Source organism: Macaca fascicularis, chromosome 14, assembly GCF_037993035.2.
Source record: "Macaca fascicularis isolate 582-1 chromosome 14, T2T-MFA8v1.1".
Classification (NCBI taxonomy): Eukaryota; Metazoa; Chordata; class Mammalia; order Primates; family Cercopithecidae; genus Macaca; species Macaca fascicularis.
In genome coordinates, this window is record NC_088388.1 from 7,705,411 (window position 1) to 7,730,300 (window position 24,890).

At 46.6% G+C, this 24,890-nt stretch overlaps 3 protein-coding genes across 29 annotated transcripts in view; 2 read left to right on the forward strand and 1 right to left on the reverse strand.

Annotated features, from left to right (window-relative positions):
* The window catches only part of SPTBN2 (spectrin beta, non-erythrocytic 2), a 44,730-nt gene extending 42,652 nt beyond the window's left edge, over nucleotides 1–2,078 (forward strand). For all 5 annotated transcript variants that reach the window (XM_005577127.4, XM_005577126.4, XM_045372177.2 and 2 more), the window contains 3 exons: nucleotides 165–338; nucleotides 892–934; nucleotides 1,228–2,078. In XM_005577127.4, the coding sequence (XP_005577184.3) occupies nucleotides 165–338; nucleotides 892–934; nucleotides 1,228–1,461 (451 nt within the window). In that variant the 3' untranslated portion in view covers nucleotides 1,462–2,078. The remainder of the gene's footprint in view (nucleotides 1–164; nucleotides 339–891; nucleotides 935–1,227) is intronic.
* An 806-nt stretch (nucleotides 2,079–2,884) lies between these two features.
* The window catches only part of LOC102121010 (RNA-binding protein 4-like), a 73,146-nt gene continuing 51,140 nt past the window's right edge, over nucleotides 2,885–24,890 (reverse strand). For 7 of the 14 annotated variants that reach the window (XR_010581151.1, XR_010581144.1, XR_010581146.2 and 4 more), the window contains one exon: nucleotides 19,836–22,364. Coding sequence is in view for 5 of the 14 variants with exons in the window: in XM_015434174.3 (XP_015289660.1) it covers nucleotides 22,255–22,364 (110 nt within the window). In the remaining 9 variants the exon portion in view is untranslated. Of the gene's footprint in view, nucleotides 4,230–19,835; nucleotides 22,365–24,890 lie in introns of those variants that run through there. The other 7 variants (XR_010581145.2, XM_065529395.2, XM_065529394.2 and 4 more) reach the window with 3 other exon arrangements.
* On the forward strand, nucleotides 9,143–23,228 carry LOC101865670 (RNA-binding protein 4B). 10 transcript variants are annotated; one of them, XR_010581153.1, is made up of 6 exons: nucleotides 9,143–9,260; nucleotides 9,712–9,844; nucleotides 9,940–10,363; nucleotides 18,923–19,599; nucleotides 21,727–21,948; nucleotides 22,559–23,228. XR_010581153.1 is itself a non-coding variant. In XM_065529399.1 (5 exons), the coding sequence occupies exons 2-4, from the start codon at nucleotides 9,821–9,823 to the stop codon at nucleotides 19,588–19,590; spliced, it is 1,116 nt and encodes a 371-aa protein (XP_065385471.1). In that variant the 5' UTR covers nucleotides 9,143–9,260; nucleotides 9,712–9,820; the 3' UTR covers nucleotides 19,591–19,599; nucleotides 21,727–23,228. The 10 variants fall into 10 exon arrangements, 6 of the variants coding, with proteins under 6 accessions (XP_065385471.1, XP_065385472.1, XP_065385475.1 ...); XR_010581154.1 differs by having other exon boundaries at nucleotides 22,641–23,228; XR_012423032.1 differs by lacking the exon at nucleotides 9,712–9,844.

Consider the following 24,890-nt stretch of genomic DNA (forward strand, 5'->3'; position numbering starts at 1 on the left):
AAAGGGTAGGACTTGGGACCAGAGCAGGGCCTCAGGGGTGGACCAGAGGGTGTGAAGACCATGGCCTAAAGATGGGAGCAGAACTGGAAGTCCTAGAATACCCAAGAGGGCCCCGGGTAGCAGGAGCCACCGAGGCCAGCCAGTCAGCACCATGTCCCTCGCAGGTCCTGGCAGAACGTGTACTGTGTCCTGCGGCGTGGGAGCCTCGGCTTTTACAAGGATGCCAAGGCAGCCAGTGCGGGGGTGCCATACCACGGAGAAGTGCCTGTCAGCCTGGCCAGGGCCCAGGGCAGTGTCGCCTTTGATTACCGAAAGCGCAAACACGTCTTCAAGCTGGGGTAGGAACAGGGAACAGTGCTCTCGGGATGGGAGGAGAGTTGGGAGTGGCACAGGTGAGCCGTGAGTCGGGTCCAGAGGGAGGGGAGTTCCTGTAAGGAACCCCTGAGTAGAGTAACCAGGCCAGCCACTTGGGGACAGTGTAGATGAGGGAGGCGGGGATTCTGGTTGTCTCCACACCAAGGGGAGCAGGAGAACCGAGACCCAGGCCTGATGGCTGCCGATGCCAAGGTGAAAAATTACCCAGGGTGGGAAATCCAAAGGCAGGGATCTGGCAAGACCTCCAGGGGGCTGTCCCTGCCTGCCAGCAAGCAGCTGGAGCAGGAGGCCCAGGCTGGGGTGGAAGTGAGCTCCCCCTGCCTCTGTGGCCAGTCAGAAAGGATGTGCTTCTGCAGTCGGGGAAGACTGAAGAATGTGCAGAGTATGTCTGGTCCGGCTCCGAGGGCTGCAGCCAGATGTCCCAGCCCGGTGTTGGGTCATGATTGCGCTCTCACCAGCAGCGACCTGGCACATCCAGATTCTCAGCTCTGCCCTGTGGCCTCTCTCTCCCAACAGCTTACAGGATGGAAAAGAATATTTATTCCAGGCCAAGGATGAGGTGAGCTGTCCTCCGTGTTCCTCTCTGTCCGTGCCATTCCAGAACCCTCCAGCTGCAGACTCCGCTTCCTTCCCCGTCCTCCCTTTTTTTCCTGGTCTCGTCCTTTGTGGTAAGACTGGATGTGTGTGACAGCCGCACCAGGCCGCACTCCCTGTCTAAGCCGGCTGCATTCTCCTAATAGCATGAAACAGTCAGCTCACTTTCTGCCTCCTCCTCTCACACTTCCCTGCTGTCCACCGTGGCCACCCCAGCGGAGCATCCTTAAAGCTGACCAAGGGTCTTTCCGTCCACAGGCAGAGATGAGCTCGTGGCTACGGGTGGTGAACGCAGCCATTGCCACTGCATCTTCTGCCTCTGGAGAGCCCGAAGAGCCGGTGGTGCCCAGCACCACCCGGGGCATGACCCGGGCCATGACCATGCCCCCAGTGTCACCTGTCGGGGCTGAGGGGCCTGTTGTGCTCCGCAGCAAAGACGGCAGAGAACGAGAGCGAGAAAAACGCTTCAGCTTCTTCAAGAAGAACAAGTAGCTGGGGGCAAGGTCCCAGGCCAGCTCCTTCCCTCCGTTCAGGAAACTGCCAGGGACAGTCAACAGGGACCACCCTCTTGTCAGGACAACTGCCTGCTGCTAGGGTCTGTTGCCAAGGTCAACCCATCACCAGGAACTGTCACTGGGGACAAGTCCGTGTTCCCAAGGGCAGCCCTTCTCTTCTGCTGTTTAATTCCAGACTGGTGGTGGGACCCAGGCAACCCCCTCTCCCACCCCCGCCGACTTCTCCCCTCTTTCCCCAGCCTTGTGCCTCTGTCCCTCACCAAGGTGCGGACAGTGCTGCACCCTCAACATAGGCCATGTGGGGAGTGACTGCCCCTGCCTCAGGGTCATTCTCCCACCATAGCGAGGGCACTCGCCTTCTGCCTTCTGGTTCCTCACCCCTGGGACCAGCCAGGAACCTCTCAGAGCTGAAGCAGGCCCTGGGGGCAGGAGTGCCAGATGACAGGCGCAGGAGCCCTCCCTTCCCACCCCCACCCTCTAACTCCAGCTGCCACTCCATCTCCAGCTGCTCTCAATGGCTTTCAAGGTGTGTTGTTCAGGGACAGCCACCGCCTTGAGTCTGGCCAAGGAGGTGATTAAACAGCTCAGCTTCTCTCACTGCCTCTGGGTGTCTTTGCTTTCCTGACCAAAGCCTCTCTGCCCAAGCCCATGTCCTCTCCCTTGGTTCTGGTCTCCTGCATCTCACGTTTCCACTCTGCCCCAGCCTCCAAGCTCTTGAAGAGCTGTGTCACATTGAGAGCTTCCCTGACCCAGTCTCATTTCCCTGTGACAGTGACCTCCAGTGTGCTGGGTTGACCAATGCCAAGCCTCTTTTTAGACCAAAGTAGTTCCCCATGGGTTGGGATGATGTCACCAAGCAGTATTCATGTTAAAAAGCAATGAGGACTCCTTCCCTGGTGCACAATTTTCTTCACTTGTGAGTCTCTAAACTGTTTTCAAATTGGAAGACTGGGAAGCATTGCTACAGCCCCCAGCCAGTCTCAGCCACTGCTCAGCCCAGTGGTGGAAAGCTGAGCACATAGCGGGTGCTTACTGCCCCCACTTGCTGTCTGCTCTCCAGTAGATCAAGGGAGCTCAGACAGGGATCAGAGAAGTGGCAGGTTCCAATAAACTGACCAACAGAATGAAGTCACTCTGGGAAGCCATGAGGTAACTTTACAGCCCAAATGTGTAAATACACACACAGAGGATTTTATATATATATATATACACACACACACACACACATATATATATATATATATATATTTTTTTTTTTTTGAGACAGAGTCTCACTCTGTCAGCCAAGCTGGACTGCAGTGGCGCAATCAAAGCTCACTGCAACCTCCACCTCCCAGGTTCAAGCAATCCTCCCACCTCAGCCTCCCGAGTAGCCTGAATCACAGGCACATACCATCACGCCCAACTAAGTTTGTTTATTTTTTGTAGAGACGGGGTCTCACTATGTTGCCCAGGTCAGTCTCGAATTCCAGACTACCTTCTGGATCTGGTGAAGTATTAAAAAGGAGCTGGTGGCTTCTCCTTTGTCTCTGGCTTGGCAATCGGAGCTTTCAGGGCAGGGTGTTTGTCTCCCGATGTTGATGGAAGTGGCCACTCCTTGGTGGCCTCCAGCAGGAAGAGTGTGTTCTCTCATTGGTTCTATACACACAGACAACCGTTTTTCCAGGAAGGCAGCCCCGCCTTCAGCGTCATTGACTGCGGGCCTGACTATCATCAGCCATGGCGAAGACCGAGTCAGGTGTGTGCAGGCCCAGAACTAGCTCATCATAGCCCCAGAGTGGGCTCCAAACCTGAGATCTGGTAGACCAGAGAGCCTGCAGGATAATTTCCCCCTTAAGATGGGCAGATTTACTGTTCCACAGCCAACAGGTAGATACATGTAACTAGAACAATCTGTCATGGGACTAAGTGGAAGAATCCATCAGCACTACACAGGCATCTCTTCTTCAAATACAACTGTAAACTCTCCACTGTTTGAAGAGACAGTCATACCTTGGGGGTGCTCAGGGAATCTAGGTATGTGCACTCCAAGGTGGCAAGCCTGCGGGGGGGTTGAAGGGAAACAATACTTGGAAATGTTAGAAGGAAATGTGTATGGAGAAATTAATGGAGAAATAATTATTTTAATGTGATATGTAAGTGTAAATAGGACAGCCAGTTGAAGCAATCCCTCAGAAGGGGCAGGTATTGTGAACACAGAGGTGAGACTGAAGGCTCCGAGCAGCATCTGCAAATGTGGCAGCAGAAGCACTTCAGGGCATGATTGCTTAAGAATAGGACATAGAAGAGGGGAAGCACAGTGTCAGGAATTAAGTCAGAAAACACCTTCAGCTGTGAGTGGAAGAAAGAAAAACTTCCAGGAAAGGCAACAGGATGGAATGAGGCGGTGAGTGATAGGAGACAAGTTAAACACGAAAATACAATAAATGCCAGCACCACAAATCAATGGAGAGAGATGGCACATAAAAATGGATTACTTGGCCAGGCATGGTGGTTCACGCTTATAATCCCAACACTTTGGGAAGCTAAGGTGAGTGGGTCACTTGAGCTCAGGAGTTCAAGACCAGCCTGGGCAACATGGTGAAACCCCATCTCTACAAAAATTAGCCAGGTGTAGTGGCACGTACCTGTAGTCCCAGCTACTTGGGAGGCTGAGGCAGGAGCATTGCTTGAGCCTTGGAAGTAGAGGTTACAGTGAGCCGAGATCATGCCACTGCACTCCAGTCTGGGCAATAAAGTGAGACCCTGTCTCAAAAAAAAAAAGGATTAATTATGTAGTGAAAAATATATTTGCATTTTTAACATCACCTACAAGAGTGGACTTTAGGTCCATGCTGTCCACAGCAGCAGCCACCAGCCATGTGTGGCTACTGAGATGTAGCCAAACCAAGTGTGCCGTGGCTCTGAAACATCAGACATCAAGCATGGAAGAGGACAACAACTTTAAATACCTTAATTTTTATATTGATTATGTGTTTTAATAATAATTTAGATATATTGGGTTTCAAAAGTATCATTAAAGTGAGTTTCAACTATTCTGGTTACTTTTTTAATGTGTTTGCTGGAAATTTTTAAATTACATACATAGCTAACATTGTATTTTTATTGGATAGCACTGCTGTAAATGGGCTCCAGATCTAAATGCAAAAGGTAAAAAATATAATGTTAATAGGCCGGGTACGGTGGCTCACGCCTGTGATCCTAGCACTTTGGGAGGCCAAGGAGGGTGGATCACATGAGGTCCGGAGTTCGAGACCAGCCTGGCCAATATGGTGAAACCCCATCTCTACTAAAAATACAAAAATTAGCCGGGCGTGGTGGCGCACACCTGTAGTCCCAGCTACTCGGGAGGCTGAGGCAGGAGAATGGCTTGAACCCTGGAGGCAGAGGTTGCAGTGAGCCCAGCTCACACCACTGCACTCCAGCTTGGGCAACAAGAGCGAAACTCCATCCCCCAAAAAACAAAAACAAAAACATAACGTTAATAGACTAAAATGTAGGAGAATATCTTGTGACTAAGGAGGCTACAGAAGAACATCTTATACAAAAGTTCAAAAGCAGGCCAGGTGCAGTGGATCACACCTGCAATCTCAGCACTTCGGGAGGCGAGATGGGAGGATCACTGGAGCTCAGAAGTTCAAGACCAGCCTGGGCAACACAGCGAAACCTCATCTCTACAAAAAAATTTTTTAATTAGCCAGGCATGGTGGCACCCAACTGTAGTCCCAGCTACTTGGGAGGTTGAGGTGGAAGGATTGCTTGAGCCCGGGAGGTTGAGGCTGCAGTGAGTCATGATCACACCACTGCACTCTAGCCTGGGCAACAGGCTGTCTCAAAAAAAAAAAAAAAAAAAAGTTCAAAAGCACAGCTTTAAGATAAAAATTAATTTCATTGCACAAGAAATAAGGATTTCTGTTCAGTGAAGGACACCATGGACAGAGTTAATAATTAGTGGAATGAGAGATGGTATTTGAGACCAATAAGAGATTAGAATATACGAAAAAGCCCTACAAATCAACAACAAAAAAGGAGCCTGCAACCTGAAAAGAAAGATGGGCAAAAGATATGAACAGGAAATTTACAGAAGCATAAACTTGAAAAATCAAGAGGCCAGGTGTAGTGCCTCACACCTGTAACCCTAGTGATTTGGGAGGCTGAAGTGGGAGGATCACTTGAGGCCAGGAGTTCGAATAGCCCAGGCAACATAGTGAGACCTCGTTTCTACCAAAAACAAAAAAATTAGCTGGGCATATAGTCCTAGCTACTTGGGAGGCTGAGGCCTGAGGGCTTCAGCCTCCTGAAGCAGGAGGATTATTTGAGCCCAGGAGCTCAAGGCTACAGTGAGCTATGATTGTGTCACTGCACTTCAGCCTGCATGATAAAGCAAAACCCTTTCACAAAAAACAAGTCTGGGCGCAGTGGTTCATGCCTTTAACCCCAGCGATTTGGGAGGCCAAGGTGGGTGGATCACCTAAGGTCAGGAGTTCGAGACCAGCCTGACCAATGTGGTGAAACCCCGCCTCTACTAAAAATACAAAAATTAGCCAAGCATGGTGATGCGTGCCTGTAGTCCCAGCTACTCGGGAGGCTGAGACAGGAGAACTGCTTGAACTCCGGGAGGCGGAGGTTGCAGTGAGCTGAGATTGTGCCACTGCACTCCAGCCTGGGCGACAGAGCAAGACTCCATCTCAAAAAAAAAAAAAAAAGAAAAGGCTGTGCGTGATGGCTCACGCCTGTAATCCCAGCCCTTTGGGAGGCCAAGGTGGGCAAATTACAAGGTCAGGAGTTCAAGACCAGCCTGACTAATATGGTGAAACCTCATCTCTACTAAAAATACAAAAATTAGCTGGGTGTGGTGGTGGCGCATGCCTGTAATCCCAGCTACTCAGGAGGCTGAGGCAGGAGAATCGCTTGAAACCTGCAGGCAGAGGTTGCAGTGAGCTGAGATAGTATCACTGCACTCCAGCTTGAGCGACAGAGTGTGACTCCATCTCAAAAAAAAACAGACAAGAAGCGATGCTTAAAATCATTAGTAACCAGAGAAATACAAATTAAAGCAACAATGAAATATCACTTTATATCCATCAGACTGACAAAAATTAGAAAAGCAGATGATGTCATCACAGGAGGGACGCAGAGATACAAGGCCCCTCATATGCTGCAGGTGGAAGAGTTTGCTGGTGCAGCTTTTCCGGAGAACAATTCGGCGCTACTTAGACAGGTGAGTTCTATGTATACTCTATGACCCAGCAAGTCCCCCTCTGGGTTTATATCCCCCCAAATTCTCACACAGAATTAGCGCACATACTTAAGCATGTTCACTGCAGCCCTGTTTATAATGACAGAGAGCTGGAAGCAAGCTGAGCGTCCTATGCCCAGAGATGAACAGGTACAATCTGTGACTGTACACCACGGAGGACTGCATTACTCACTAGTGAGGTATCATGCGGCGACACAGCCCTTAGTGGAAAAATAGTAAGGCACAGTGAGCTATACAACTCAAAACACACCATTTACATAATTTATACAAATGTACAACGTTTAAGTCCAGATTAGAAGAAATCAACTGTAAAAAGACATTTGTAACAATCCAGGAGAAATTTGGGCATAAACAGTAGATGATATTAACATAGGATAGTGCTGTTTTAAATTAGAAGCACATAGTAAGCCGGGTGCAGTGGCTCACACCTGTAATCAGCATTTTGTGAGGCTGCAGTGGAACCATCTTGAGCCCAGAAGTTTGAGACCAGGCTGGGCAACACAGGGAGACCCCCATCACTACAAAAACATTTTAAAAATTAGCTGGATGGGGTGGCCCACACCTGTGGTCCCAGCTGCTCCAGAGGCTAAGATAGGAGGATCACTTGCGTCTGGGAGGTTGAGGCTACAGTGAGCCATAATGGTGCCACTGCACTCTAGCCTGGAAAACAAAGTGACACCCTGACTCAAAAATAATAGTAGTAACAGTTAAGGGCCGGGCGTGGTGGCTCATGCCTGTAATCCCAGCACTTTGGGATGCCAAGGCCAGTGGACACCAGCCTGGCCAACATGGTGAAACCCCGTCTCTATTAAAAATACAAAAATTAGCTGGGTGTGGTAGCGCACACCTGTAGTCCCAGCTACTGGGGAGGCTGAAGCAGGAAAATGGCTTGAACGCGGGAGGTGGAGGTTGCAGTAAGCCGAGATCGCACCACTGCCCTCCAGCCTGGGTGACACAGCGATACTCTGTCTTTAAAAAATTGAAAAATAAAAATAAAATAAAATCGGAAGGACAGTGCCTCTTCTGAAATGGCTGAGAAACAAAAGGAACTCAGGGAAAGAATATATCCAAGTAGCTGGGGTGGAAGAAGGCAGCCTGGGGAATGTGTGCCTGATGGTATCAGAGAAGCCATTATGGAGCCACTACAATGAGGAATGGTGGCTGACAATCTCCCTGGCAGGCTCTACGAGATAAACCCAATCCATCAATCTCCATAAAAGGCTACTCTTTGTTGGAAGGTGACAGTTGGGGAATCCACCTAAACTTTTTTTTTTCCAGACCGAGTCTTGCTCTGTCACCCAGGCTGGAGTGCAGTGACACCATCTCGGCTCACTGCAACCTCCGCCTCCCGGGTTCCAACGATTCTCCTGCCTCAGGCTCCCGAGTAGCTGGGATTACAGGCGCCCGCCGCCATGCCCGGCTATTTTTTGTATTTTTAGTAGAGATGGGATTTCACCATGTTGGCCAAGCTGGTGTCGAACTACTGAACTCGTGATCGGCCCGCCTCAACCTCCCAAAGTGCTGGGATTATAGGCGTGAGCCGCCGCGCCCGGCCCGCCTAAGCTTGTTTTTACCGCCAGGAGGTGCCCTTGGACCACAGCTGAATTCTCAATGCTAGACAGTTGGGAAACTCACAGTAGCCTAGACTTCCAGCGTGGTGTGGACGAGGAGACCCTGTCCCACCCCTTAACTAGAGACCTCGCTGGGCCTCTCCACCAAATATTCCTCTCGTGTGTTCACCACAGACCAGGACTGTGATGGACACACAATGAGAGAGAACCAGACCACGGATACTCACGAGCAAACAAAACATGACTAAGCGTAGCCTGGGTAGCAATACCTCTTAGGCCTGTCCTAGTTTTGCCAGGTTATCCTTCTGCCCCTTCGTTCTCAGTTTCCGTACCAATAAATAACACGTCTGTAATGAAACACTAAAATAATGTTTAAAGCGCTACAAAACAATGACTAGTTTTGCTTAAAATGTGGCGCGCCTGTATTTCTGAAATGTTGCCCCAAGCTGCCACAGAGGCCGGCCAGCCCGCTACGAAAGCCCCTTTTTAGGGCCCTCGGGGAGATTCCCCTTTGTCATTAGCTCTCCGGCCTCCTCAGAGGGCCCAATAGCAGGACCCATTGTGATGGTGAGTGACTCCCCGGGGCCTCCGCTTTTCTAGGCAGTGGTTGCGTCCAGAGCCCCTCTGACGCAGGAGTGGCGATCCTTTCCAGGGTGATGACTGGCTGGCTGGGGCTGGGGGTGGGCTGACCTCCGCGGCGCTGTGCCGCCACCAAGAGGCCCCGCCCCCGTGTTGCGAGGTCATTTGTATGCAGCCTCGCGATTGGTCACTCGGCTCCCGCGAGGGGAAGGGGAGGGAAGCAGCGCGTACTCGCGCGTGCGTGAGCCGGTGCGTGAGCTGGCGCGCGAGAAAGGGCCCGGTCGCGTCGAGGCTCGAGCGCCCGTCGCCATTTTGTAGGGTTCTCCCTGACGCGGGAGCCGCCGCCGCCGCCGCCGCCACCCGGAGGTGCGAGGGGGTCTTGTGTGTGTGATGTGGGGAGCTCGGGGGCGGGGCGGGGCGGGCCGGGCCGGGCCTCCTGCAGAAGGCATGGCGGGGATTTGGGTTTCTCATTTTGCTGCGGGAGGTCCGGGGAGACAACGGGAGGAGGCGGGACCGGGTCTCCGGAAGGAGGCGGGGCAGGGGTCGGGTCGAGTCTTTGTTGGAGCGAAGAAGCTGGAGGGTGGGCCGCTGGGGGGCGGGTGGTTGGTCCCGGTTAGAGGGAAAGGGGACTTTTTTCCTTTTAGTGTATCTTGAAAGGTGCTAGTGCGTGGAGGAGAGGTACACAGATTTCCCTCCAAAACCTTGTTACCAGGCGCACTGCGATAGATACCCCTTGCCTTTGCTTGGGCTTTTCTCTTTCCTCATTTTAAGACATTAAACAGCTAATTCTGGTATTTCATTGCGCTCCATTTCACAGAGGTGATAGACTGTGCTATGCATGCTGACCCTCGACCTCCTGTTTCCATGTCACACATAGTTCGCACTTCTCAAGAACAAACCGCCCTTCTACTGAGGAAGAATAATGAATGTCTATGCGAGGGTCTCTGAAGGTGCAAGAACTTTGGAGGATTAGATGAAAATGCTGCAGTGCACCGAAATTTCCCACCACACCCCTGACTTTTGAAATCTTGTTTTTCTCTCCCAGGCTCTTGTCAGGATGGTGAAGCTGTTCATCGGAAACCTGCCCCGGGAGGCTACAGAGCAGGAGATTCGCTCTCTTTTCGAACAGTATGGGAAGGTGCTGGAATGTGACATCATTAAGAACTATGGCTTTGTGCACATAGAAGACAAGACGGCAGCTGAGGATGCCATACGCAACCTGCACCATTACAAGCTTCATGGGGTGAACATCAACGTGGAAGCCAGCAAGAATAAGAGCAAAGCTTCAACCAAGTTACACGTGGGTAACATCAGCCCCACTTGTACCAACCAAGAGCTTCGAGCCAAGTTTGAGGAGTATGGTCCGGTCATCGAATGTGACATCGTGAAAGATTATGCCTTCGTACACATGGAGCGGGCAGAGGATGCAGTGGAGGCCATCAGGGGCCTTGACAACACAGAGTTTCAAGGTGAACTGCTCTGGGCCTGGGTAGTAGAGCCGAGTGGGGTCTAGCTCAAGACAGGCAAGAACACAAGACTATAGAACTGGCAGGGTGGTCTCTTTCATTCTGTTTTAGCTGGAAATAATAGATTATGTTTTCCGCTCTTAAGCATAGTTTACCTCTGGGGAAGCAAACACTTCCCCTTTTCAGGTTTGCTAAGATGTTGCTCACCGACTGCATAGAATCGCAGACTGTGGGTTACTTTATCCTGCGAGATTCTTGCATTCATTCGAGTGCTGTTGGAGGTGTAATCTGCTTGGGGAAATGAGTACCTCATGAGAGAAGGGAGGATAAAGGTCTGTGGCTTACCTGTGTCTTTAGTTATGATCGGGAAGCCTTATATTTGAGGGTTTAAGTGCTTAAGATTTATATTCTTTACTGCTTTGGGTGATGGATACTGGTGGGAAAGAAGAAAAAAGACATCTAGAGGAAGCCCTATATTCTAAATCTGGGTGGCAAGTCGATCTGCGGGAGTATCTTTTGGTTGCTCAGATTTGTGCAATCTATTCAAGCAGAGTCAAAAAACATGCCATGGAGTGTTCTGCTCCACCTACTATTATTTAACCCTAAGAAAAAGAAATTTCTAAATATATCAGACTAAATGAGAATGATGGTCCCGCTTCTGAAGAAATTCCAGTAAAAGCATCATACTATTTATACTGATGATAAAGGTACTTATGTTGTCACTAATACCACAAGAGGTTGTCAGAAGACTCTAGAACTGTGCTAATATGGTAACTACATGTGGTTTAGTAAATTGAAATTAACTAAGATTAGATAAAATTTAAAATTCAATTTTTCAGGTGTATACCAGACACGTTTCACGCACTCAGTAGTCATGATGCCTGTGGCTACCGTGTTAATAGAGACACAGAACATTTCCATCATCATAGAACATTCTTTTGGATAGCACTGTTCTACAAGTGTTTTGGTAATAGTATCGTCTTGGACCTCATGTTCATAGCCACTTTTGCGGTTCCTAAGTCAACACCGTTTTTGCCCTGAGTGTCATTAAAGGGGTTGTTAAGAAGTACTTTTGGATCCTCTGTTAAACCTGAAAAACAGAATGAGAAAATAAATAATGGGAGAAGAGGAAAAGTTGGCCAGAGAAGGGTAAGAAAGTTTGCATAGTGGAGATCAGAGCACCATCAGGTATCTCTGGCTTCAGCCAGTAATGCCTTGGCCTTTAGCTGCTCTTTAAAGCATAGGGCAAAGGTTGCAGATACTTGCTACCATTAACTAGTGTGTGACCTTGGACAAGTGTTTTAACATCTCTCTGCTTCATTTTCCTCACTAGTATTGTCCCCACTTATAGAGTTAATGATCCCTACTGTACCTCCCTCACAGGATTGTAGTGGAGCTAGAATGAATAGATGTGAAAGTGTTTTGACAGTAAAAGGCGCTATATGATGACAGGTGATTGCTGTTTGCAACCATGAGTGTTTCTCTTCTGGTTAGAAAATTATTGAAAGTGATAGTGAAGCTTTCCTTATTTGCTTTTCTTACATTTGTTTTTCTTTTTCTTATTTTGGAATGTTGTTGCATTTTCAGCTTTTAAAAGTATTCTTAATTATTTTCATTTGATGGGGGAGATCATCATGATGGACAGTGGAGACTGGGGAAGGAGGGTTTTCTCCTGACAGGTGATGAGCAAAATGTAAAAGAATGTAAAGTTGGGTACAAACTGCAGAGGTATTCTAGTAATGTAATACAGAATGCCCTTGCCTTTTAAATATATTTAATACAGTTAATTCTGGAGTTCGAGACCAGCCTGGCCAACATGGTGAAATCCCATCACTTACTAAAAATACAGAAAAACTATCCAGGCGTGGTAGTGTGTGCCTGTAATCCCAGCTACTCAGGAGGCTGAGACAGGAGAATCGCTTGAACCTGGGAGGTAGAGGTTGCAGTGAACCGAGATCGTGCCACTGCACTCCAGTCTGGGCAACAGAGAGACTCCTTCTCAAAAAAGAAAAAGAAAAAAAGGCCGGGCACGGTGGCTCAAGCCTGTAATCCCAGCACTTTGGGAGGCCGAGACGGGCAGATCACAAGGTCAGGAGATCGAGACCAGCCTGGCTAAATACGGTGAAACCCCATCTCTACTAAAAAATACAAAAAACGGCCGGGCGTGGTGGCTCAAGCCTGTAATCCCAGCACTTTGGGAGGCCGAGACGGGCGGATCACGAGGTCAGGAGATCGAGACCATCCTGGCGAACACGGTGAAACCCCGTCTCTACTAAAAAATACAAAAAACTAGCCGGGCGAGGCGGCGGGCGCCTGTAGTCCTAGCTACTCGGGAGGCTGAGGCAGGAGAATGGCGTAAACCCGGGGGGCGGAGCTTGCAGTGAGCTGAGATCCGGCCACTGCACTCTAGCCAGGGCGACAGAGCCAGACTCCGTCTAAAAAAAAAAAAAAAAAAAAAATACAAAAAACTAGCCGGGTGAGGTGGCGGGCGCCTGTAGTCCCAGCTACTCGGGAGGCTGAGGCAGGAGAATGGCATAGACCCGGGAGGCGGAGCTTGCAGTGAGCTGAGATGCGGCCACTGCACTCCAGCCTGGGCGACAGAGCGAGACTCCGTCTCAAAAAAAAAAAGAAAAAGAAAAAAATATATATATACGGCCGGGCGCGGTGGCTCATGCCTGTAATCCCTGCACTTTGGGAGGCCGAGGCGGGTGGATCACGAGGTCAGGAGATCGAGACCATCCTGGCTAACACGGTGAAACCCCGTCTCTACTAAAATACAAAAAATTAGCCGGGCGCGGTGGCGGGCGCCTGTAGTCCCAGCTACTCGTGAGGCTGAGGCAGGAGAATGGCGCGAACCCGGGAGGCGGAGCTTGCAGTGAGCGGAGATGGTGCCACTGCACTCCAGCCTGGGCGACAGAGTGAAGACTCCGCCTCAAAAAAAAAAAAAAATATATATATATATATACACACACATATATATATTTAATACAACTGAATAAAAGGAAAAGGACAGGCTGGGCGCCGTGGCTCACGCCTGTAATCCCAGCACTTTGGGAGGCCAAGGCAGGGGGATCACAAGGTCAAGAGATCGAGACCATCCTGGCTAACATGGTGAAACCCCGTCTCTACTAAAATACAAAAATTAGCTGGGCGTGGTGGTGCACGCCTGTAGTCCCAGTTACTTGGGAGGCTGAGCCAGCAGAATCGCTTGAACCTGGGAGGCAGAGGTTGCGGTGAGCTGAGATTGTGCCACTACACTCCAGCCTGGCGACAGAGCAAGACTCCATCTCAAAACAAAACAAAAAAACAAAAAAAAAAAAAGGAAAAGGACAAAAATATGTGTAAGAAAAATCAGTTACTTGGCCTCCCAAAGTGCTAAGATTACAGGCCAAACTATCTTAATGAAAGAAAAGCTACCTGAAGTTAGGGCCGGATGCAGTGACTCACGCCTGTAATCCCAGCAGTTTGGGAGGCCGAGGTGGGCGGATCACGAGGTCAGGAGATCGAGACCATCCTGGCTAACACGGTGAAACCCCATCTCTACTAAAAATACAAAAAAAAATTAGCTGGGCATGGTGGCGGGTGCCTGTAGTCCCAGCTACATGGGAGGCTGAGGCAGGAGAATGGCGTGAACCCGGGAGGCGGAGCTTGCAGTGAGATCGTGGCACTGCACTCCAGCCTCGGCGACAAAGCAAGACGCCGTCTCAAAAAAAAAAAAAAAAAAAAAAAGAAAAGCTACCTGAAGTTAATTTAAGAAAAAAAAAAAAAAAATCAGTTAACTTGGGGGAGTTGGCTTAGGATGAATATGTATTTTAATAAGGCAGGTATAATTAGGAAGTGAGTATCTGAATAATGCAATGGATCTATAAGATTTTTTTAAAACATCACTTCCTTAGAAAGTGCAGACACTAAAATGAATAGGAAAAGAAAAATCCTGTATTTGGTTTTCATGTTCTTAACTTGGCTCCTCTGGAGAGAGCACTCTCCTCCTAGTTATAGATAGAGACATTTTTATAACCAGCTCTGGTTTTTTTCTCTCAGATGACAAGAGCAAGCTTAGCATTGGATAGTAAGTTGTAGTTTTACAGAAAATGCAATCTGGATACCAGTTTGATACGTTTCAATTTAAGTTCTTTTCAGTTGTCTACCAATGAACATGGCCTCTTAAAGGGCCATTTGAGCCCGGGTGAGGTGGCTCACACCTGTAATCGCAGCACTCTGGGAGGCCGAGGCAGGGGGATCACCTGAGGTCAGGAGTTGGACTCTAGCATGGTCAACATGGTGAAACCCTGTCTCTACTAAAAATACAAACACGCCTGTAATCCCAGCTACTCAGGAGGCTGAGGCAGGAGACTCACTTGAACCTAGAGGCGGAGGTTGCAGTGAGCTGAGACCGCGCCACCGCACTCTAGCCTGGGCAGCAGAGCAAGACTCAGTCTCAAACGAACCAACAAAAAAGTTCTTTTGAACCTTTATTTCTATATGTTAATGGCTGCCATTGAGGCTTTTTGCATTGTATGACTTCTAAAAGGAAGTAGCAGAATCTGAGTTTACCTTACTCTTTCAGGATCTGTTTCCTTTCTACAGCCAGCAGTGAACTCAGCTTACTTCCTTAGCACACACGGTTGGTATTGGAAGACCTAAAGAAGCTATTCCCAAATAACAATCAGGCAGCTTAATTGGGAAGAATATGTGAGAGTTCAGGTGTCTTGTTTTTTTTGCCCTATATGTAAACAAGCATTAAGTCAGAATGCTACTCTGTATTAGCTACATCCCCAATATTTTCTGGATCATGGCACTTGATAGGCGCTTAGAAATTAAGACCCCAGGTTTCCCACTTCTCAGCATTTTAATGCTCTTTTCTGTTACAGCTTTCAAAATAAAACACTATTATTGGGCTGGTTTTCTGGAAAATGTTGGCAACAAACTTCAGTAACTTTTGGAAGTCTCAGGAAATCTTTAAGCTTTTGGCCTGTCCAAGTGTAGTAGAGTAGAAGAATTAATCTTTCATTTTTCTTTGCCCTGGTTCCTTAAGGTATAATAATAGAGAAGCATAGTCTTTTTCAATTATTTTTAAAACTTTAGGGTATTTAAATTAAAAGGCTAGGCTGGATGCAGTGGCTTATACCTGTAATCCCAGCCCTTTGGGAGGCCGAGGCAGGCGGATCACCTGAGCTCAGGAGTTTGAGACCAGCCTGGCCAACATGGTGAAACCTTGTCTCCACTAAAAATAGAAAAAACTAGCCAGGTGTGGTAGCGTGCACCTGCAGTCCCAGCTACTTAGGAGACTGACGCAGGAGAATTGCTTGAGCCCAGGAGGCAGAAGTTGCAATGAGCCGAGATTGCGCCACTGCACTCCAGTCTGGGCAACAGAGCAAGATACTTGTCTCAAAAAGTAATAATAATAATTAATAAAAACAAATTATAACCATTGGAAAGACTGTGGTGGTTTTGGGTTTTTTTGTGTTTTTTTTTTTTTTTTTTTTTTTTTTTTTTTTTTTTTTTGAGACAGTCTTGCTCTGTTGCTTAGGCTGGAGTGCAGTGACACAATCTCAGCTCGCTGCAGCCTCCGCCTCCCAGGTTCAAGTGATTCTTGTGCCTCAGCCTCCTAAGTAGCTGGGACTGCAGGCATGTGCCACCAAGCCCAGCTAATGTTTTATATTTTTTTAGTAGAGATAGGATTTCACCGTGTTGGCCAGGCTGGTCTCAAACTTCTGGCCTCAGGTGATTGGCCCACCTCGGCCTCCCAAAGTGCTGGGATTACACGTATGAGCTACCGCACCCAGCTTGGAGAAACTGTTTGAAATTTTTTTTTTTTAAACCTGTCACCTCTATTACGGATTTTTTTAGTTCTAGGTTGAAAAATTGGGCCGGGCGCAGTGGCTCATGCCTGTAATCCCAGCACTTTGGGAGGCCGAGGCGAGTGGATCAGGAAGTCGAGTTCAAGACCAGCCTGGCCAACATGGTGAAACCCCATCGCTGCTAAAAAATACAAAAATTGCTTAAGAATCACACCAGTGGTGATGGGTGCCTGTGATCCCAGCTACTCAGGAGGCTGAGGCAGGGAATTGCTTGAACCCGGGAGGTGGAGGTTGCAGTGAGCCGAGATTGCGCCACTGCACTCCAGCCTGGGTGACAGAGCAAGACTATGTCTCAAAAAATAAACAAAAAATTGATACCTGCATCCTTTTCACAGCTACACAGAGGTGGATTTTGCCACAGATAGAAACTTGAGTTCCCACCCTCTAAATAAATGCAGGAATGAAGATTGGATTTAGTTAAAAAACATCAAGGTAAAGTTGCTGGATTTTGTTTCTCCAAAAAATGGACCCAGAATCTATAAAAGTGCAAATTTAATTGAATTTTTTTGTTAAAAATGTTACTTTTAGGTCTCTGGATTGGCTCTTTTTTAGACTGTCATGGTCACTCTGACTTCGCAATTGGAGCATAGTTTGTGTCTGTCACATAGCTTAATGTCATCATGTGTATTTTTGAAAGCCAAGTCATTTATAATCTTTTAGTCTAAATTATAGGGAACTCTGCATTTGAGATATAAATGGTGGCAGAAATCTGTGTTTCTGTTCAAATTGTAGCATTGTGGCCCCTAACTTCGAACAATTAGGAGTATTTAAATCTCTGAAAACAATGGGATGGCAAAATGCTTTTAGATATTTAGTGCCTTTTTGGGTGTCTGCTATCAGTGATAGTGGATGCTGCCTGTCTGCTAGCAGTTGGAGGTATAAAGCCTGAGCACTTTTGTTTCTGCTAGAAACTGGAGTGATAGGACTCTTTGACATTGGGCAAAATGAATTTGACTAAAGTTATATTACTGCACTAACCCACTCCCCTCTCAGGGTCAGTGCATGGCACTGTTCTGCTGCCGTCCTGAATTGGGCTATTTCCAACAGGATGGTGGAGCACAAGGCTTCCTCTCACATAGCTGCATCCAGAACAAGGTCTGTTAAAGAGAGAGCAACTTGCTGATTGCAGAGGGGGGGGATTTGTTCTGAGCAGTCCTTAAGAGTAATGAGAAGCCCCTGTTCTCTGTATCTGTGCTGATTGCGTTTTCTTTCTTTCTTTTTTTTGAGATGGAGTCTCACACTGTTGCCCAGGCTGGAGTGCAGTGGCACGATCTCCACTCACTGCAACTTCCACCTCCCGGGTTCAAGCGATTCTCCTGCCTCAGCCTCCCTTGCATTTTCTTTTGGCTACAATTTGGAAAGCACTGACTTGATCTCCAGGAGAGTCTTGTGCAACCTGGGACTACTCTTTTTCTTTAACTGCTTTTAAAGACTTCAGATGCTTTCATCAGTAAGGGTCCCTGGGTTTGGTGGTTCACAATCCCTGAGCAAAGATTGTTTCTTCTCTTAGCTGTTTCTCACTGCTGGTCATTTCCTGGCAGCCGAAATGGATGTGGCCCATTTGTATGTGTTCTTAAGGTCTCTAGGCAAATGCTGCATTTTTCTAACTAGTAGTTAATCCCTATAAAGAATTGTAAGTTACATGGCAGGATGAAATGCCAGTCATTTCATTACATGTCAACACACTGTCCCTAAGAAACCAGTACTGTTTTAAGATCTAATTCTTGTTGTTGAGAGACCTTGGTCAGGTAGCTTTCCACAGTAGCCTTGTAGGGGTGGGACTGAGTTGACATCTGGAAGGTCTTATAACTCCCAGAGATACTAGAGATGAAGCAGATGACAAGCCAGATATGGTTCATGTGCCCATGATTGGGAGCCTTCTGGTGACATCTGCAAAAAATAGCTGGAGGAAACAAGATGGACAGATGACTGATGTGGTTTTTAAGCAATAGTAAATGCTCAGGCCTTACGAGATCCTCAGTCAGTCAGTGAGAGATGGGCAAGATGCCTTCCAAATCTGACTTAACTGAGATTTTGTTGGTTGATTTTGAAAGTATTGGTAGAATTTGAATCATTACAAGTAATAAAGTCTTAGCAGTGAGAAGTTGAAACTTTTCCAATTGTTGTGTTTAAGGGGAAAAAGGAAAGTTGTGGAGACAGAAGCAGGAGTGAGTCTGGTCTACTCCTGGCCTAAGTAGAAAGTATTGACTAGTCTCTGAAAAATCAAATTTTCTAGCTCTCATCTGTATTAAAACTTCAACTGCTGGCCAGGCACGGTGGCTCATGCCTGTAATCCCAACACTTTGGGAGGCTGAGGCAGGCGGATCACCTGAGGTCGGGAGTTTGAGACCAGCCTGAACAACATGGAGAAACCCTGTCTCTACCAAAAATACAAAATTAGCCAGGCGTGGCAGTGCATGCCTCTAATCCCAGCTACTTGGGAGGCTGAGGCAGAAGAATTGCTTGAATCTGGGAGGTGGAGGTTGCACCACTGCACTCCAGCCTGGACAACAAGAGCGAAACTCCGTCTTAAAAAAAAAAAAGGAAAAGAAAAAATTTCACCTACCTTTTAAAGGAGGTTGCTGAAATAGGGTCACAGGTGTGTGTGTCTGTGTGTCTTATGACAACTAATTTACTTTCATTTAGGGGAGGAAAAAGAATGTCAATGAGTTAAAATAAATCTTACATCTGTTTCCTCAAGGCAAAAGAATGCATGTGCAGTTGTCCACAAGCCGGCTTCGGACTGCCCCTGGGATGGGAGACCAGAGTGGCTGCTATCGGTGTGGGAAAGAAGGGCACTGGTCCAAAGAGTGCCCAGTAGATCGTACGGGTCGTGTGGCAGACTTTACTGAGCAGTATAATGAACAATATGGAGCAGTTCGCACACCTTACACCATGGGCTATGGGGAATCCATGTATTACAACGATGCATATGGAGCACTCGACTACTATAAGCGATACCGGGTCCGCTCTTATGAGGCAGTAGCAGCAGCGGCAGCGGCTTCTGCATACAACTACGCAGAGCAGACCATGTCCCATCTGCCTCAAGTCCAAAGCACAACTGTGACCAGCCACCTCAACTCTACTTCTGTTGATCCCTATGACAGACACCTGTTGCCAAACTCTGGCGCTGCTGCCACTTCAGCTGCTATGGCTGCTGCTGCGGCCACCACTTCCTCCTACTATGGAAGGGACAGGAGCCCACTGCGTCGTGCTGCAGCCATGCTCCCCACGGTTGGAGAGGGCTACGGTTATGGGCCAGAGAGTGAGTTATCTCAGGCTTCAGCAGCTACACGGAATTCTCTGTATGACATGGCCCGGTATGAACGGGAGCAGTATGTGGACCGAGCCCGGTACTCAGCCTTTTAAAAACTGGAGGTGAGAGATGGGTGGGAATGGTTAAAAGATTCCATTTAGTTCCCTTGAAAGAGACCCATGCTTCATAAAGGAGGCTAGAGCCACCTGTTTGCTCTCCGGACAGTATCCAAAAGGTACAAATTACATGTTAGTCTTCAGTATTTCTCTAGCTTAGGCCACAAGTTCCATTTGGCCTGTCAAGGCGTTAGTGTATGACTCCAACCAACTTGTTCCTTCTGAGAGAACAACAAATTCAATTTGATAGAACATTCTTTAATCAGTTGTAAGTATATTTGGGTTACAGAAAAACATTTGAGAGATCTAACATTTGTTACGTGCTCTCTTATATATCATCTATACGATAAGACTGAAATATTTTATTCTTTTACAGAGAAGGGAACCTCAGAAAGGTTAAGTACTTTGCCCAAAGTCATTTGGTAAATGGAAGATAGAGTCAGAATTCACACACGGGCCTGATTCCGAAACCCGTGCTCGCTCTACTACAGAAGTACTGCCATGGTAAAGCTGAAGGGCACAGGTTCAGGGCTTAGTAATTAATATCACAGTGAGAATTTTAACCATTACTTTAGGCTTACAGTTTGCTAATAAAATTGCTACTTGAGGGCAGAGGCAGTGGCTCACGCCTGTAATCCTAACACTGGGAGGCTGAGGCGGGAGGATCACTTGAGCCCAGGAGTTCAAGACCAGCCTAGGTAACATAGCAAGACCCTGTCTCTACAAAGAAAATTAAATTAGCAGGGTGTAATGGGGAGCACCTGTGATCCCAGCTACTCAGAATGCTGAGGTTGGAAGGATCAATTGAGCCCAGGAGTTGAAAGAGGCCACAGTGAGCTATGATCACACCCCTGTATTCCAGCCTGGGCAACAGAGTGAGACCCTGTCTCTCCTTTTTAAAAAAAAAGCAAAAAAAACAAACTACTTCTTGGGTCATTACCCTTCGTCAAAGGAAACTCTTCGAATATCATACCTACATGCCAGAGGAAGTCCTATAAATTTCAAATGTTCGCTTCTAAGACATTTACTTGAATGTTTTGATCTTCTGCCCCATGGAGTCCTTATTAGTAATCTAGACTAGCATCTTGTTCTATATGGGCACTTAAGCCCTATTTCTTCATAGCCTGTTATGCTGTCATTTAGAGCTGGATGCTTCCCATTTCTTCCAGCAATTTTTGTTTTGTGTTTTTTGTTGTTGAAGAGAGGAACATTTCAGGAGTTAGGTAAGTTAGATAAACTGGTAATTTTCAGATGTGTAGAAAATTGCATAGGTGGTGAAAGCCAATGCCATAGGCTCTGAAATTTTACTATTTCCTATATCAGGAAATGTGCACCAAAAGTGCTAAAATGCCAGGAATAATTTTGAGTATCTAAAGATAGATAAATCTTTTCATCTGAGTGGAAATGGCATTTTGACAACTTTACATTCTCATGGTTTTTCTTGTACCTTGAAAATAAGCATCATTTGGAGCCCCAGAAGCAAGGTTAAAGTGAGTTACTACTGAGTTTCTGGTGTTCCTAACTTATCCCTTTGGTATTCATGTAGAAGATAACAAAGCAGCTGTGTACAGTGGCTCGCACCTGTAGTCCCAACTATTCAGGAGGCTGAGGCTGGAGGATCCCTTGAGCCCAGGAGTGAAGGACTGCAGTTAGCCACTGCATTCCAGCCTGGACAACAGAGTGGCTCCTCTCTCTCTTAAAAAAAAAAAAAATAAATAAAAATTAAAAAAGGAATTTGCTTTTTTATGTGAATTGAGAAGCAAATGTTACAAACCTGTAATAAGTTGTATTCTTATATGCATGTAAACAAGTCTTGAAATCTCTTGAGACCACCGTGCAGCCCAGTCTGTGTTTATATGTGAAGCAAATGATCTTAAAATTTGTAGTTTGCCATTAATTTTTACTTTTAATGCAGCTGGATCTAGCATGAGATGGGATATGCTTCTGAAGTAAGCTGGTATAAATCTATCAGATAACCTGTTTCTCTTATGTTTCAAAGTTAAATGTCAAATTCATATATTGTAGTCTTCAAAAGGTATTGCTAGGACATTTTAAAATGAATTTTGACTGCAAGCAGTGGTTGTTCAACTAACCTCTTTTTAGTGATGACTTTTAAAGAAACTTACCTTCCAGGTGTGAACCTCAAATGGACTGAATAACCCTGAGTTGGTTGCAGTCCCAGGAGCCTGATGTTAATGAGGCTGCCAGGATGAAATACTCCAGAACTGTTGGGGATACAAATTCGGGTCTCACCCTAGCAGAACTGATCCAAGAACGTCACAACTTTTGAAGTCGATTGGCACAGATCAAGACCAAGATTTGGCCCTTTGTCTGTAATAAGTAGAGGAACTTGGTGTGAGTTAACTTTTTTTTTCCCCCAGCCATTGGTGTCTGGAGTTCCCATCATCAATAGAAGGATTAGAGAATTTTAGGAGTGATTTCTTCTTTTGATTTGGCAAGGGAGATTTGGTCAATTAGGGGAACTACTGGAACTGTGGCTCTAACTCTGTGACAGTGTGACATGTAGGTGTGTTGGAATTGGGTGAATGACTGGCTGCTCCTTGATATCCTACCCCTTGTGACCATTTCTGAAAGCTTGTTTACTGTGAAAGATTAAAACAAAACACATTTAGAATAGTGCAGTTCGCCATATATGACATCTCAGCATCTTCTGCTTTTCCTGGACCCCAAAATTAAATTGCAGTTCTTGAAAATGTATGTATGCCCTTTGTTGCAGCAACAGTAGCCTTCTGTCACAGGGGTTATCTTGCCTAAAAGATGGATAAGAAAGATGTATTTATCACCAACACATTCTTCAGCTAGATTGCATCTTTTCCTATATAGCCATAAGTAGATTCCTATATATAGCTATTAATAGACTCCTAGGTAATTACATAAGATATGAGTTAGATCCAGTCTGACTTGGTTTTGTTTTGTTCTTTTTTTTCCCCCCCGTGGAATACAGGATGGGACCCAGGGCGCTTGTACTCGGAGCCAGGCTGCTCTCCAGGCATTGTGTAAGCCTCTTGTGTTGTGCTCTCTTTCAGGTAGGATAATTGCGGACTGAACCCTCGGGCTGCGGTCATATATGAGAACTTGCTCCGCGCGGTCCCCTTTGCCGGGATGTTTCCATTGCTTCATGTTTCAGTAAACAAAAGGAGTTTGTGACCAACTATGTTTTCTTTCTTAATTTAATTCTTCTAAGTTGACTTTTCTTTCCTCCTGAAACTAGTCTCTGTAGCCTTTCACTCTGTTCCTTACATTCTCAGCCTCTGAGCAGCCCTAGGTAAGGATTATGCTGGCATCCCCTTTTTCCTGTGCAGTGGAGCCCCTCTTATCTTGCTTTCCCTAGGAGTTGAATCCTTCTCCCTGCCTACCTGCAGCATCTCCTTTCCCTTTAAAATGACCATGTAGTGGCAAGCAGCCTTTTACTCTTCTGTTAGCTCTGGACTCTGTTAGCTCTGTTACTCTTCTGAAATTGCTAGGACCATTGGGGGTTTTGTTGTTTTGTTTTGTTTTTTTATGTCCGACCTGTGATCGTGGTACAGCATTAGCTGAAATTTACCCTTGTTTTATTCCACGCCTCCCTTTTTTTTTTTTAATTTTTTGACAAATAAACGTTTCTAACACTTAAATATCTTTTTATGTTTGTGATTGTTATTTACCACCACAGTCTTTTTATTCTCTCCTAGTTCTTAAGCTACAAAGTTCAAACTAATAGATGTCAGAAATTTACATATAGAAGGAAGAATTTAAGCCCAGGCGTGGTGGCTCACAACTGTAATCTTAGCACTTGGGAGGTTGAGGTGGGCGGATCACTTAAGCCCACTGAAGTTCGAGACCAGCCTAAGCAACATGTTGAAACCCTGTCTCTACCAAAAATAAAAATTAGTTGGCCGGCTGGGCATGGTGGCTCACGCTGTAATCCCAGCACTTTGGGAGGCCGAGGTGGGTGGATCACCTGAGGTCAGGGAGACCAACATGGTGAAACCCCATCTCTACTAAAATACAAAAATTAGCTGGGCATGGTGGCAGGCGCCTGTAATCCCAGCTACTCAGGAGGCTGAGGCAGGAGAATCACTTGAACCAGGCGGTGGAGGTTGCAGTGAGCCAAGATTGCGCCATTGCACTCCAGCCTGAGCAACAAGAGCAAAACTCCATCTCAAAAGAAACAAAAACAACAAAATTAGTTGGCCAGGTACAATGGCTCACACCTGTAATCTCAGCATTTTGGGAGACCGAGGCAGGCAGATCACTTGAGGAGTTTGAGACCAGCCTGGCCAACATGACAAAACCCCGTCCCTACTAAAAATACAAAAATTAAGCAGGCATGGTGGCAAGTGCCTGTAGTCCCAGCTACCTAGGAGGCTGAGGCAGGAGAATCGCTTGAACCCAGGAGGCAGAGGTCGCGGGAAGCCAAGATTGCACCACTATACTCCATCTCAAAAAAAAAAAAAAAATTAGCTGGGCATGGTGGTGCACGCCTGTAATCGCAGCTACTCAAGAGGCTGAGGTGGGAGATTCTCTTGAGCCCAGGAGGTTGAGGCTGCAGTGAGCTGTGATCGTGCCACTGCACTCCATTCTGGGCAATGGGAGACCCTTTCTCCAAAACGACAAAAAAAAGGATTTAGTGAGGTGAGTGCTGTGGCTTCAGTAATAAGTGATGGGAAGTTAGCCAGATTCTTGAGACATTTCTAAATTTGCTACAGCTGGTGGTGAGGCTACTTTTCTCTAACCAGAGCTGCTCTTAAACCAGTTTAAAGGCTAACAGATCCAGATTAGTAGTGCTAGGAATAAGCCCTGCATCAGAAAAAGGCTGAGCAGATTCTCTCCAAGGACCTATCATGTTAACTCAATTTCACTTCATATTTTTCTGGCTCATATTAAAAAAAAAAATTGCTTAGTTATCACCCCTCTCCGTGTTTCTCCTTTTTTAATTTTTAAAAAATAATTAAATTCACTTATGAGCTATTAAAAGAGGTCTCTCTTCCCAAGGTGCTAATATTCTGCTAGGATTAGGCTTTGGCTAAAATAAAATCCAAGCAGAAAAGCAAATCACATATTAATGATTAGCAGTGACATTTTGCAGTCACGTATGTCTTCTAGATCACGGACATCTTATTTATCTTTGTTTAGATCCCCATAGAACGCATTTAATGATGGACTCAACCCTACTTAAGCTTTATTGTACTTCATATGGAAATGTTGATGTATAAATTTTGACTACATGTGAAATTTTACCTACAATAATATAGCATTTACTTCACATATTTTATACTTAATCTTGACAGGTGAAG

Excerpts from the sequence above, each read along its gene's own strand:
- LOC101865670 (XM_065529399.1), top strand. The coding sequence starts at position 9,821 with ATGTCTATGCGAGGGTCTCTGAAG. Across the intron at positions 9,845-9,939 it reads CTATGCGAGGGTCTCTGAAG|GCTCTTGTCAGGATGGTGAA; the intron begins GTGCAAGAACTT and ends TTTCTCTCCCAG. Across the intron at positions 10,364-18,922 it reads TGACAACACAGAGTTTCAAG|GCAAAAGAATGCATGTGCAG; the intron begins GTGAACTGCTCT and ends TGTTTCCTCAAG.